General features: G+C 27.7%; 1 protein-coding gene across 6 annotated transcripts in view; it reads right to left on the bottom strand.

Moving 5' to 3' along the window:
• Positions 1–15863, bottom strand: part of Cadps (calcium-dependent secretion activator 1) — an 82467-nt gene that overhangs the window by 20783 nt on the left and 45821 nt on the right. For 5 of the 6 annotated variants that reach the window (XM_016054090.4, XM_043046047.3, XM_043046049.3 and 2 more), the window contains 3 exons: positions 14246–14369; positions 10991–11041; positions 8198–8307 (listed from right to left, as the gene is read on the bottom strand). In XM_016054090.4, coding sequence (XP_015909576.2) covers positions 8198–8307; positions 10991–11041; positions 14246–14369 — 285 coding nt within the window. The remainder of the gene's footprint in view (positions 1–8197; positions 8308–10990; positions 11042–14245; positions 14370–15863) is intronic. The other variant, XM_016054095.4, reaches the window with a different exon arrangement.

Below are 15863 nucleotides of genomic sequence, written 5' to 3'. Positions count from 1 at the left end.
AGCTGGTTGAGGTTCAAGCCACCCCTAGAGATCAAACTTCAGTTATTTTCAATGATAGTTTGGTGACCTAACCACTGAGCTATCATGGCTCATAACACAAATATATGTATAAATATTTAAAAACGAGAAAATTAAGGAAAACTAGGGAGCTTCTCTATGTTTTACTCAAAAACATTACTATATTTCCCTTTTTGCATTTTAAGAAATGTTCAATATCAAACGATCAAAGATTTATGATACCTATTTAATTGTTTTAGCGCCATAAGAATAGTCACCTTTAAGAATCCAGAGGGGTCACGTCCTAGAGGTAGACCCCCGACTAGATGGCTCAACAAAATTGACAATGACCTGAAAACCCTAAAGATTAGAAATTGGAAGGGAGTTGCCATGGATAGGAGGTGCTGGCATTTGTCAGCTGCTGAGGCAACCAAGGCCTGCAAGGCGCTGATAAAGAAGATTTAATTATTTTTTGCATTCTATATATTGGCACTGCAAATAAGAGATTAAGTTTACTTCCTGGAGTGAAACTGTTCCATCTTGTGATTTAAAACTTTATTAAAGGCATTTTTTTTGTCTTCTAACCAACCAAAGTTAAAAGCTAAGTCATAGAAGGCATTATTCATATCACAGTTGAAAACTAAAAGAATTCACTATGACAGATTATCATAGAAGGAAAATTTTGAGAGTTGAATAATATTATAAAAGAAACTGCTCAGGGAATAGAAATCAAATTTTTAACAAATGACTCTCTCAATCAGAACAATCGTAAGCAGTGAATATTGATTTATATTCTAATAAAGTTATAACACGAAATATTTATAATTTCAACAAATAGCCAAGTTTAGTAATAAAAAGGAAAATCATTAAAAACTTTCGTAAACAGGCTGTTTTAGGCTTTGTAATGCTAGCTTTTGTGAGTGTAATAGCATCTTCTTTTGAATTATTGGTTTTATTTTATTTTGTAACCGGGATTGAACAGTCGAGTCAAATATGAGTTTACGACTATCTATGTTCAACTCTCAGTAGCTTGATAGTTTTGAACTGAACCCAGAAGACAAAGGAACTCCTGGATCAAGCATTACGATAAACAAGCATTTGCGAAAATAACCCACTTTTGCATTACTTGATGAGAAAAACCATGAATCCTCCCACGGTTAGCCCGACAGCACGAAATTCTAACCCATCACCTGTCTACCATTGAGGATATTTTTCACCAGCACTGTAGTTAGTGATAAAGCCGGGAGCAGAATTCGTATCAACTAGCTACCGCTGGGATTCAAACCTGTGTCGCCTCATCGGTAGGTGAATGCTCTATTTCAGTATATAATACAAACATGTTGTTCATCATACAAATACAATATTATTATGGGTGGTTTTTTATTTCAGATAAGAGTGATCCTGATAACAAAAATCTATTTATAACAAAATATTATAACAAAAATATTAAACATGGACCACTATATTTAAAAAAGCGAAAGCAGTATTTATAAAGGTTTATGCTTTATATTTAAAAATACTGAACGCAATTCCAAATGTATTTTTAAGTTTATGAGAAAAAATCAGCATTGCACATAATTATTTCAGAAACTTTTAGAATAATTTTTAACTTATGAAAAAATCTTTGACAGTTATTAAAATTTCAGTAGACAAATCATGGTCATAAAACTGTAACCACTTTAAGAACACAAAACTGTATAATTAAATTGTGCAAATAATTGTTTATGAATTTGTTTCAAATTTTTTCCAAATTCCAGGGACATTTCAGTTTACTTTACATTAAGCTTCTATAATATTTTTTTATTTTTAAAATAAGCATGTTTTCACATATGCTAAAATGTTTCTAATGACGTTATAATTAATTTTAAAAAAAGTGCAGAGCAAAACAGCGGGAGGGGAGAGAAATGTATTACATCTTTCAACAATGGTTCCCAACTTTTGTTGAAGTCTTATTTCATTCAGTTGAAGTCTTTTTCAATGGAATAATTTTCTATACTGAAAACAGCTAAATTTAGTAATTACTAATGGCAATAAGAAAACACTTCTATAAGTGGTATGAAATTTCAATATAGAATAATTTTAAATTTGTTTTCTTACGAACTATAGTAACATTAACATTAACCACCATAAAATTTAAACAATAAATGTTTCAGGACAAAAAATGACAAAAATTTAAAATTTAGAATTTTTTTTATGTAATTACTACACATAAAAGAATGGAAAAAAACATGTGCTCCTTAAATCAATTGAAAATATCACTATATTTTTTTGAATAAATAATGAATACAATAAATTAAAAATTTTAATAATAAGTACAATAAATAAAAAATTATAATAATAAATTAAAGGTTTAATGACTTTTTTTCTGTACAAAAAAATACTCAAATAGTGATAGTCTTTAATTAGTCAAATATCTATTTAATCAGTCAAATATCCATTCTGTTTAATGATCTTTTGTCATCTTTTTGGTAATATCAAGATTCCAAAGCTTGCAGAACTTCAGGTCCTTATGTTAAAAAAAAACTCAACCAAGTGTGGTTTGAGATCATCCTCATTACTGTATTTTTTTGAAATAAATGATAATCTGATGATATAAAGTGGAAGGCTGTATGACAGATTTAAAATTGCAAATAAATCCTGTTCCATATGAAAACGCAAGGCCCAATACATTTTCAGCAATATGTACAAAATTATAGTAGCTTTGTTGGGAGGTGATGTCGCACCCCCCATAGAACCCTGATCTAGCACTATCATTTATTATTTATTTATTTACGTCATTTATCATATCTTGATTATCCTTTTTACAAAATTTTTAAATGGTAAAAAATTTTGTATAACAATGGCCTAGAACCACATTTAGTTTAGCTTTTGCTGATAAGGACCTGAAGTTCCATGAGCTTTGGATCATGAAAATACCAGAAATATGGTGAAAGAAGTCATCAAACAGAATGAAAGATATTTGACTAATTTTATTTTTTATAGAGAAAGTTTATTTTTTATACAGAAAAAAATTAGTTTATATCACACTAAAAACCTGAAATTACTTTCCTGCTAACTCAATAGTAAAATAGCAGTTTTAAAGGGTTCCAAGAGTTCTCACTGAGCCTTTTTTTAATATGGGCCTCAAGAATCCAAGTATCATAAAAAAGTAGGGTCAAATTTAAAAACTTGATATGTTATAAAATGTGCTTCATATAAGAAAACGATAAAAACCTGCTACACATCAATAAAAGATCTATTAAAAAGCTTATATCATTTATTTAATACTCTAATATAATTTTAATACATAAAGTATAGTCTTTATTTAACTTAATATAAAAATAATAACTTAAGTTTAAATTATTTTATGACATGAGAAACTATAAAAATAATATAGAATCTTTTCAAGAAAAGTTATATTAAAAGCAACTATAAAATTTAAGAACAATTTTTTAAAATCATAACAATTTATTTAACTAATTTTATATTATTTTAATATTTTAACAAAATTTAGGCTATAAAAAAAGTTGATCCAGAAGGGGCACACGTTTTAAGGGGTAACAAGTGTGTTATTTAACTCTTATTTCTTTCCTTTAAGTGAAGTTTCTTTCATTGCTAATACTCTTCTTATATTTCAAAATAAAAAATTAATTTGATTAAAAATATTAATTAAGATTTAATTTATCGATTATAAATTATACATCATAAATTGATTTGATTAAAATTAATTCATTCCTCATGAAAAATACTAAAAATGATAAATAAAAAAACTGAACTCTTAAATGGAGAACTAGATCATGGGTTCTCAAAATATATATGACTAGATTCCACAAGATTAACAACATGTAATTCATAATTTTCCAATAAAAGCATTTTTTTTTTTAGCTCAACAAGTTTAGAATGAAATTCATTATCAATTTATTGCATCACTACTGAAGAGCTAATCTACAAAGTGTGCGTGACACTTAATGTTTAAATCTAAAAAATTATTATTTATAATCGACGTTAGAACTCAAAAGAAATATTAAGTCAAATATTAGGACAAACTCACCATCATTGTAAACCCTTTAGAAAAAATTACAAAATCAGTGTACTATTACCATAATAAGAAAATTATTATATGCACATGGTGTTCTAAATTAGACTGATGGTTTTCAAAAAAGTTTAAAAACTTATAACTAGAAAAAGTTTAATATTGATAAAATAATTCTTACAGCAAGTTGAATTTTTACACACATAATTTCTGATTAAAGATCAAAACTTTTTAACAAATAGCACTGCAAATTCCTTTAAATGTTCTACTTTAATGTACATACTGAGTTTTTTTATGAAACATGAGTAGAGTATTGATAATAGTGCATAGTATATTGCTTTTTTTCAGCTCCATCATTTAGTTTACTGCCGACGGTGAAATGTTCACTGTCAGCAGTAAACCATCGGCAGTAAGTTTCATGGTTCTTTAAAAGATTAAAAAATTTTACATTTGTGGTTTTCAAGTAATCGACATTGGTTCTCTGTAGACCCCATCTGTTGAAAAAAAATTGAAACTAAAACTTCATAGTAAATTGTTTGCCTTGTTACATGCTTTTTCTGTAAGAATTATTTTTTCAACATAATCACTGTAAATCTTTGAAAATGGTTAACCTAGTTCAGGTCACACTCTGCATATACCAGGAGATATTTTATTTTATATACTAGAAAAAGTATTACCTGATTCTAATAGCAAGGTATTTAAATCTGGTTGCCATTTTCAGGATTTGGTTTTATAGGGTTTAACAGTTTTAGAGCCATTTATACCACTGTCATAAAATTAGTATTGTGCTTTAAAAATATTCATGGTTATATCAAGAATTGCTCTTAAGGTGTGGGTGGATAATCTTTGTGGTAATTCTGAAGTAAAGTTCAAGAGCAAAATCTCTATTCAATAATATTTTATACAGAGACACATTGTTAAAAATGCTAGAGAAATTAGTATTTTCAAATGTAATTAGTTTTTTTGTTTACAAGAGATTCCATACAGTGACATTGTATAAAACAAGATTTTATCAATCATCTATAATATTTATCCACAATTTTTTTAAAATTTCCCTACATATATGTGTAGACTATATCTTCATCATAAAAATAAACTACTTACGAAAAACGAGATAAAAATGTAAGGGAAACAAATTAAGAAAATAAAAATTATTTCATGAATTGTTCTTCATAGCAATACATACAGCAAATATTTTTAAAAAAATAGTTTCCTTGATAATGAAATTTTCAATCAGAAGATTTATATGTGGATATCCTGTACATTTGAACCTTGGCAACTTTGTATTCAAAAGTGTAAATAGTCATTTTTAGGTAGCTGGAGAAAAAAACGAAATTAATAAGTTGGGAACCACTGAAACTGGTTTCTCAGAGTGCCAAATTAGAAACAATGTATAATAAACATCAATAAGGTAACGGATTAGGGTATCAGCACAAAGGCGACAATTGCTACACAAGGGCACACTCACCGATCGGAAGGCCTGAAGGACCAGGTTAAAGGCAACACCAAGAATGAAGGGAAGAGCAGGGTAAAGATAGAGAGAAAGAGAAAAAAGAAACACAATATACATTAGTACAACAACAATTTGATAAAATTCACAACAATTAACCATAGATATAATTAAGATGAAGCATGCAATAGAGGAAGGAAAATAAATACCAAAATGCAGGTACAAATATACATGCAAGTTGTGTAAGCCAGGAAGAACAATGAAACCTACCTTTAACAGACGCACCTATCGATATTTTTTTCTGTCATTAATTTTTTTAAAAAAAGAATTAACCTAGTTAAACTAAAGCTCTGTTGTCAACTCATTAGTTTGGATGAACTTGGAAGAAATTGTTCTAGGAAGTCCCTTCTTTAAAAACAAGCACAAATAAAGTAAACAAGCCTGCAAATCTTTATTCCTTATCCTTCTGATCCTCCTGCGTGTAGAATTTTATTAACTAAATAGCATGCTTCCCAACAGCATAAACTATGAATTATAATCTTATTTCGTATTAACCCTCCAAGCATTATGCGTCTGCAAAGGTTCATGAAGAATTTTCTTCACACTGCTTGAATAACATCAATGGACACTAGTATGTGGAAATCAGCTAGTTAAATTTTGAAAAAAAAAAAAAAAATTCTAGAGATAAACTTATCAAGAGTGAGCATGGAATTAATATTGCTGCTGGGAAAATTTTTCGGAGATTTGAACAATGCTTTCAGATCATACATGACATTGTTTTTCATCTACTGTCACTAGCATTTTTCTAAAGGACAATTTATTTTGTCAAAATGTTACAATAGTGAATTAAAGAACATCTTTACAGATTTCAGCGAATATGGCAGTCTTTAAAACGTTTAGGCCTCAAGGAGTCAAACTGTTTTTCATTTCTGGATAACCATCGTCTCATTTAGTTGATTTTCCAACTAACACTAATTAAAGTAAAGCAGCATTTTTTCAAGCAAAACTCAGAGCACATAAGATACTCTCTAAATTAATATTAAAATACAATACAAGACAAAATTTTGTATTTCATACTACCAACAATTCAATTCTATGATTAGGAGTATAAATGAATTAGTATGAGGATATTCTTCCCATCTTAATTTTTCTACAAAATGAATAAAAGGTATAATTAAATTAAAAGTTAAAACTGTAAATTAAACTTTAATAAAACAAGACTATTTGATTAAAGAATTGAAAACAGAAAGGTAAAAAGGTAGAAAAATAATAAATTTGTTAAACATAAAAATTTTTTGATTCATTTAAAAGATTAAAAGGTTAGATGTAAGAAGTTGTGAAACTAAAAACAAGTAAAATATTATAAAAAGAGAAATATATAAACAAATAAGGGGCTAAATGTACATTGACTTGATATATTTTAAATATGCATACATAGAGATTTACAGATTTAGGACAACTTTTTAAATATTAACATAAATTTTTTTAAAATTTAATTATTGTACAGTTAATTCCTAATTTACCATTAACTATAAATGAGTAAATATCACAATTTTGGTCACTTTCACCTGAAAAGCAATTCAATTAATAATAAGAACATGATTAAAGAAAACATGCTTGATACTTATAGTAGTAATATGAATATGAAATCATTTGCAAATTGAACTTATTAATCATTCATAATAAAAAAGTTATAAAATTCATGCAAAATGTATGTACTAAAAAGAATAATAAAGAGTAAAAAAATAACTCTTAATTGTACACTGTATTAATATATATATATATAAATTAGATGTAATTATTTACAATAAAAACCAAAAGTAGTTTATTGTTAGAGTTAAAAATATTTAATAAATAAATTTAAGTTATTTATTTCAAAAAAAAAAAAAAGAAAAAAAAAAAGGTTGTAAATAGCTGATTTAATACATAAAAGTGATTTATTTATCAAGACAAACATCAATAAGATGTATTAAACTAAAACTTGATAAATTAATATCAAAACATATAAATGTAGCAAATATTTATAAATTACTAATGTATTAAAAACCTAACTTTATATTTAAATTAAGATAAGCATTTACACTGACAACTATAAAGACATAGAAATAGTCCTTTTTCTTTAAAGTTCTACGATTTATTAAAAAATTATCTAAAAAATTATAAATATCTCATTAAAAGTTGTTGTTTAATGTTAACAGTTGAGTGAAGTTATATTAACAAATTTAAAAAAATACAAAGTTAAAATAATTTGCTTTAATTGTCCTGTCAGAAATGTTACAAAATATATACTGAACTGGTTCAATATATGCTCTATTACAATTTTCATACAAAAATGTTTATCATTTCCAAGATATTCATAAATTAATTTAACATGAAAACATTGAACAGATATATAAAATAAAGAACAATTATGTCTTTGCCCAAAGTTAAAAAAAAAAAAAAATTAAAACTTCCATATTTAAATGAGATTATACATAATTCCCAAAATAAAGAATAACTGAATTAATTAAATACACAATCAAAATTAAAAAAACATCAAACAAGGAAATAATTAAGTAAATTGAAAATCATTGAAGTTGGAAATAAAAATCCTTAAAATTAACAATAAGTCAAAAAATGCATTCTCATTCATAGTATCAAATGCAAATGGCATGCATTAGAAATTCTAAAAAACCTAAAAAAAGAGAAAAATAAAAAGTTAATAGAATATACTTGGTATTTGGTATTATTTCACTAACCTCAGCATAGTTCTCATTGTTCTGTTGCAAAAGATCGACACATAATTCAGCTAAATGTATTAGATCTTCCAGTTTCTTTCCAGGTGATGCATTTTCGTCCATCTCTGATTCTATGACATAATAACAAATGCTAATTAAAATATATTATTAAATACATTAATAACAATTATCTAATGAACAACTATAATTAATTTTTCTTGCTAGAATGAGCTACTGAATCATACATATGCAAATGACACTAAGTGATTTTATATTAAACCAGATGTTAACATGATTTAACTGATTAACCTTAACTGATGAGCGACTATACTACTAATCCTTTAACTGATTAGCACATTATTTACATTAAGTAATATATGAGAAAACCGATATTCAATGCACAAAAGTAAAAAGCCTGCTAGCAGTTAGTTGTTTAAAAAAATTACTGTAGTATTTTCAATTTTAAAAAATACATTCAAAAAATTTTTAAAAATGCAAAAAAAGAATTAAGAATATTTAATTGACTGTAGAGTTTAAGGGTGAAGGAGCCTAAATTAGCGTTAATGTACCAAAGGTAAATGACACCAACTCAAAGTAAGTGCTGATCCAGTATTGTAAATGATGCCTGACGAATAAGAAAAAATTTAAGAAAACGAACAAAAAATTACTGCATTTACTTGTATTCAAGAAATCTATGTTTATCTGAAGAAATGAGAAAAAGAAAAGAGCAAGAAGAAGTTACCTGTAAAAGCATATTCCCTGAATAATAAGTACTGTGATATTACAAAATCTGTGATATTTAGTTAAGATATTGATGTCCTTAATTAATCACAAAAATATGTATAGAAAATATTTTCTTGATTGAATCAAAAAGTGAACAACAAATTCATGTTAATATTAGAACATTAATGTATAAATGTATATAGGGGTAGAAATTAAGAAGATTTAGTCACTGGTCGAAAGGCCTAATAACTAAAACACCAGAAATAATACCAAAACAGCAAACCATCCCTTAACATTGATCGCTGGTTTAAGAACACTGACAATTTATTTTATAGTGGTCCAAGTCATATTAAAGTCACCACTAATTTTGAGCCAATAAAGAGATAACAGAAAAAAAAATTTGTAATAAAATTTTTTTATTAAAAATATTTTTAGTCAAAAACAAATAATTAAGTAATTATTGATACATAACAATTAAAAAATTGTTTAATCAAACAAGAATTGTAATAGTCTTGTTTGTTGTCCAAATCTGTTTATAAGTTTTTCAATGAATTCTGAGTCATTTTTGATTCTTTTCTTATGCCTACTGAGCATGCACAGTTTTGGGGGGAGAGATAATTTGCTAGAGGGTTGTACCCCCTTTTATATTATTCTGCTGGCGCCCTTGTTATCTATACACACAAATTGAAACCTGTTAAAGAAGTTCCCTTTTAAAAAATTTTAAATAACCATTTAGACGCCTATTTCTACAATACTAAATTAACACTCTTAAAAAGTTTTGTTTTTAACTGTTAAGAAAATTGTAGATTGGGAAATCAATCAAAGAAAATAGACATAAGTCTTTAGAAATGAAATTCAGTGTGACAAAAATCTGGATTCTGGGAAAAAAATGTTTTAGGTGGCCTTAAATGAGTGGTAACTTTTTTCATTGACCTTCACACTTAATTCAGGAAAACGTATGTTATGACAAGAGTAGAGAGGATAAGCCATCAGAATAGCACGTTAAGTAAGCGGAGGTGTAGGAGCAGAACATGAAGAAATAAGTAAAAAGGAAATGTTACAGAAATTCTTGGTTTATATGATGTTATAAAAGGTTTAGAAAGATACTAAAACCTTGGACAATTTTCCACAATATTTAACCTAGGAGAAGAAGAAACAACACAATATGAGTAAGATATATAACTTCTGCCTACTCAATTAAAAGCTGCTCCCTTCCCATGAAAAACTCTTTAACGGGTTAAACTGTATTAAATATGTTATAAAGATAAATGAATGGGTGGTCAAATGTAAACAATAACAAGCGTCCTTAAACCGGAAGAAATTTAGAAAATTTCCGGTGTATCCCTCCGCTTATGTTATGACTACGAGGCAATGTGTGAACAAGTTTAATATTCTATGCAGTTTTGTTATTGTAATTTGGGTTCAAATCTAAACATAATTGTACCATTCATAAGAGCTTTCAGAAATGTATTGATTCTCAGAGGTCGTAAGGTCAAAAAAAATTTTGGAAAGTTAATATCTCATTGTGAATAATTCTTAAGGTTTGCCATGTTTTGTATTTTATTCCTTATTTGGCTACATTTGAATAAAATGTCGCCAAAAATATCTTTAAAAATATCTTTTTAAGTTAGCCTAATTAGAAAATATTCTAATGATTATAATATTAAGATGATAATGCTGAAGTTTAAAGGCTGAAAGAAAGAACTCGGTACATGTGAAATGCTGCAAAAGATATGATGCAATAATATGACGGCGCGTTTTTTAAATCTGCGGCATAAAAATATATCGGAAGCAGTAACCCGGAAGTCTTGAAAGAGCAATTTTACCACTAGCGCCACCACCCTTAGCTTTACACGATTACCCATCCATAGCAACTAACTCCTTTTAGTTGCAATGTAAAAAAAGATTAGAACTGGAAAAAGATTAAAACTGGAACTAAGCATAAAATATGTCGAAATATTATTAGAAAAAAATGTGTATGCACATTATATATGTTAAATGAAAATCACATGCAGTAACATAAAAACAACACAAAAAGGAATAACAGGAAAAATGCAAATTTAAAGCTCAATAGCATACTCTAAAGTTTACCTTGTTCTTCAGGAGGTTGTTGTTGCTGCTGTTGTTTTGCAGCTTCAGTTCCTACACAAAGCCAAATGCAGCACAAAGAGTAAAGGAACAAAAGAAAAGAGTAAAGAAAGAATTGCACTAACACAAATTATAAAGAAGATACATACGTAGATCAGAAATGACTGAAAGTTGAAAATTTGCATTTAGGACACAGTTTAATAGTTTGCAAGTTGTTTAAAGTAAAAATTACCACTTAAAAGTAAGGTAAAAATATTATAAGATCATATTAATATTATAAGTATTAAATGTTTACTTATAATAATGAATATATAAAATGCTCTAAAGAGAAAATATAAATAAAACTTAAAAAACGAAAATAACTGATGAAGTCCATTAAACTGATGATGAATTTAAAATTTTTGGATGAATCCTATAATTTTCAAAACATTTTATTTTCTACTTCCTTTTTATTTTTCTTAGCAAATCAGCAGTATTGAAATCCCTATGTTGCAAGACTTGACATACACTGTTTAGTTTCAAAAGCTAAAACCACCAAACAGGAACAGTTCTATTTTGAGAAAGAGAGATAGGCTTAAATGAATGTTTTCTCAAGTTTTAAGGCGTGTAGTCACAATTCTTTATTCCTTTCTTTCATTTTGGCTTATATAAATTTCCGATTCTGAAAATCTGATTTTGCTTTAACTTGAATAGAAATATCTTTATTCTACACAATTATATTCTAGCTTTGCTTTAACAAGAAGAAAGGACATTTTTGAAAAATTATGAACAAGTGCTTAAGGCAAAAAACAATATGAATAAAGCATAGATGAAAGTACATATATTGACTTTGCCTTGGTTGGATGAATAGATGAATTTGACTGACATAAATTTTGTGTACTATTCCCTTATTTTTAAACATGAAAAGTTATTATTAATTTTAAAAGTCAGTTTTTTACAAATAATTTATAAAAAAATATATTTAAATTAAAAAAGGTTAATTTAATTCTAAAAAAGTTTTCTTTGAATATCATCACTGGCTAAATTAGCTTCAAAAATTAACATAATTGTTAGATATATATGTCAGCAATATTTTTTTAACAAAATTTGCATATTTTGCTTTAAGAAAAATACTTGTGAAACATTTTACCAAACGTCAGTATTTATTACCAAAAAACTCATAAAAGTAAAATAAAATTTAAAAAAAATTAGCATCAGCACTGCTGAAAAGTGAACAATCCATTAGCTTTATGATATCTAAACCCTATCTCGATGAATTCAAAGTAGACCTGATACATGCATAAACACGTTTTCGGCCTTTTTTGATATGCAAACATATAATGCACACGCTACTATTTCTAAATTCAATAATTAAAACAACTATCAAAACTCTTTTTTTTTTTTTAAATATTTCAATGAAAAGAACTATTTATTACTATCGTATGTCCTGGGGCATAAGTCTGTATTATAAACAATAAGACAGATATAAATAACTCTGTATCAATTTACTCCTTTCAAAAACTATTTTTACTATGTTATATAACAGGGTTGGCCAAACTGCAGCTCTTTGAAGGATTATTTGTGGCTCTCAATAAATGAACCAGAGTTCCCTTTTCATTTTTGCGCTATTATATTTCAACAAATTATTATCATTCCGCATGGGTTTCAAAATGTTTTTTAAATTACTGACAACAAATATGAAAGATTAAGTGGAACATTGGAACTAATTTCATTTCCGCCCAAGATAAGAATGATATGACACATCGAAATTTACGCGAACGAACATAAATAGTGGCGTAATCGTCCAACTCCAGACCGATTAACACGATCTACCAATAATTTATTCCCTTTTTTCTAAGAAAAAGTAAGCTAGAAGGAATATTGACAGAATTCCAAAATAGATTTCAAGACTTGAAATATTTTAAATCATCATGATTTTTTTCGGAATCTATTCGAAATTACCATAATTCAAGGTAAGTTTTCCATTTCCAATATAATTAGGAACCAAAAAGCATCTGGAGAATTAGAATTAATAGAGATGCACAAAGATCAAGCTCTACAATTAAAATATAAGTCGACATCGATTACTGAATTTTGGAAATTTGTACCAGAATCGAAGTATCCTGAATTAAAAAAGGCTGCTTGTCGAATTATTTCAAGATTTGGAACAACGCACTTAAGTGAATCAATTTATTTCACTTTAAAATTCGTGAAATCCAAACACCGATCAGTAATATCTCAAGAAATTACTGAGAAGTGTTGTCACAAATTATTCACCAAATTTTAAAGAATTATTAAGAGAAGTAAAATAAATGTGTTTAATATTTAAATTCAATACACATATTTCATACTTTTATTTATATATTTTCAATAGATATAATTTCTGTAAAACAAAAATTTTTAATTACCTTTTAAATACGTATTTTATTAAGGCTCGCGAAAAATTTCAAATTTTGAAAAATGGCTCGACTATCAAGGATCTTGGCCACCCCTGTTATGTAAAATTAATTTTGCATTTTCTCTCTTACTTTCTTTACAGAAAAAGGTTTTTTTTACAATTCCTTAAAATACGTTCTGAAAAATTAATATTAAAGAAAGTTAATTTATTTAATAGTATTTCAAAAAATATAACACAATGAAAACTTTTAAGACATAACATAAAGCTACAAATTTAAAGATTTCAGATCATCATCTATGTCAGATTCAGTAACATTATCAGCGTCTTTATTCGGGTCTCAATTTTGAAAAGGATTTTACTTCAACTTCATCTGCTGAGTCCCACAAAAAATAATTTTAAACCCCATCCAAAAATTCGAAATTCCACACTTATCAAAAGTTGTCACAATAACAATTAAATTTATATTTTGGAGATGGTCTCTCACAACATCTTTATTTGAGGGAAAATGTATCATATTCAGAGAGATTTAATAAGTTCATTTATTTTCTAATTTCAGAAATTTTCATATTTCGTTCAGACAGCGGTTGACATACACCTGACATACCAGAATAATCAATATATTGTAATCGAAAATTAGGTTGACTTATACCCCAGGATATACAATAATTTATCTGTTTAAGATTATTCATAATAAACAGTAAACAGAAGTTAAAAAAAAAAAAAAAAAAAAGACATGATATTTATATTTAGTAAACCTATTTTAAAAGAAGGAATATAAAACAGACAATATACTTTTAATTTAAGACACTTATTTAAAAATAATATTTTTTTTTGTTTATACTTAAATAGATAGTACTGTCCCAAATTTGCAAATAATTTACCTTCAATTTTGGCTTGTTCTGATATTCTAGTGTAGTTTACGAGTGCTGCATTTTCTAAACATTTTTTAATAACTGATCTGACTTCTTCTGGAGGAGCTGGAGTCATCACGTCTTTCATTAAAACCTAGAATTGGATTTTATTTGTACATATAAACAATGAATCTATCATCGATAGAAGTTTAATTTTTTTTAAAAATTTTTTGTGAAGTATATTCAGTGGTCGGAAGTAGTAGTAGTCATTACCATAGGCGCTACATTTTTTGTAGATTGTAATGAAGTACGCTTCTTCTTAAAAGTAGTAGTGTAGTGAGTGGACAATAAAAACCAGTAGTTTTCTGGTAATTACTTTTAACGTTAAATGTTAACGTTATTTAAAGAGTAAGGTTCACACATAACTAATTTTTTAAATCTGATTGGTCAACACAGCTTTGTCAATTGGCACAATGAGAACGTCACTGTGTTCAAGGGTTAATGTGAATTACATCTCCAGATCTAGAGCAGAAAGTTTAATTCAAATCAGAAATTTATTTCATACTTTGCCGGTTTCTCATTTGGTATTCTATATAATGCATTGGAAATGTGTAAAGTATGAATCGTTTCATACATTGCCATTTAGTTTTAGGCACTGCAGACAAGGCCTGGACATTTTATAGAATATCAGGTTTCAAACTTTGCCAGTAACACATAGAATTATAGTTACTTAATATCATCACAAAGAGCTACACGTAATTTAGTGTTGGTTTTTAGCATTTGTTTTATCTCCTTTTTTTCGCAAAACATTAGAGAAAGAAATTATATAATAAAGAGTAATCTCTCTCCAGAAATATATATTTTATTTTATTTTTATTTTATAACCGTCGTTGAACAGCCGACCCAATTTCATGGGTTTACGACTACTTACGTTCAACTCCGTAGCCTTGTAATTTTGAACCAATCCAGAAGACAAGGAAACTCCTGGATCAGTACCCCCAGAGGTATTTATTTGTTGTGGGAACATGGAGGACTTTGAGACTCGACAGATTTAACGTGCATCAGTCACCATTTACTACACGGGGAGTCTTCGGCCGGCGAGGATCGAACCCACGACCTCTTGGATATGGGCCCAAATTTCTACTGTAAACAGATGTTCTATGGCTTGAAGAGCTTTTAAAATCTAACTTTCTCAAATTTAATAAAATAATAAACTGCTAATTTGCTAACAAATTTATTAGGAACTTGAGCCTCTGATTTTATGTGATAAGGGTGCTTTAGAGATTTTACGCTGTATACTAGGCAGGGTCCACACAAACAATTCATAAAAAAGAAGATTTAATCTATAACTTTATAAAATCTATAAGGGCAGGCTCTAATTTAAGGCAGACTCCCGGTGAGATGTATTAATTGTGTAACACTTTTAAGACAAAAATCAGGAAAACAGTCCTCAAAAGAGATGCCTGAAGAAGATCAGGGCCCACCCTAGGCTACTGAGCCAGTGAAGAGAAAAAAGAAGCAAATCTACACAGTGAAGTTTTTGACATTCTATTTTTATAAGCAAAACATTCTATTTTTTGATAAGAAAAAAAGTGAAATCTATTTTATAAAGCAACAAATAAGTAGCTTTTAGCCTTCATTTTCAATA

Source organism: Parasteatoda tepidariorum, chromosome 9, assembly GCF_982258835.1.
Source record: "Parasteatoda tepidariorum strain Cologne lab strain chromosome 9, Ptep-v5.0, whole genome shotgun sequence".
Lineage (NCBI taxonomy): Eukaryota > Metazoa > Arthropoda > Arachnida > Araneae > Theridiidae > Parasteatoda > Parasteatoda tepidariorum.
Note: the sequence above shows the minus strand (reverse complement) of the source record. Positions and strands in the feature narration are given on the sequence as shown.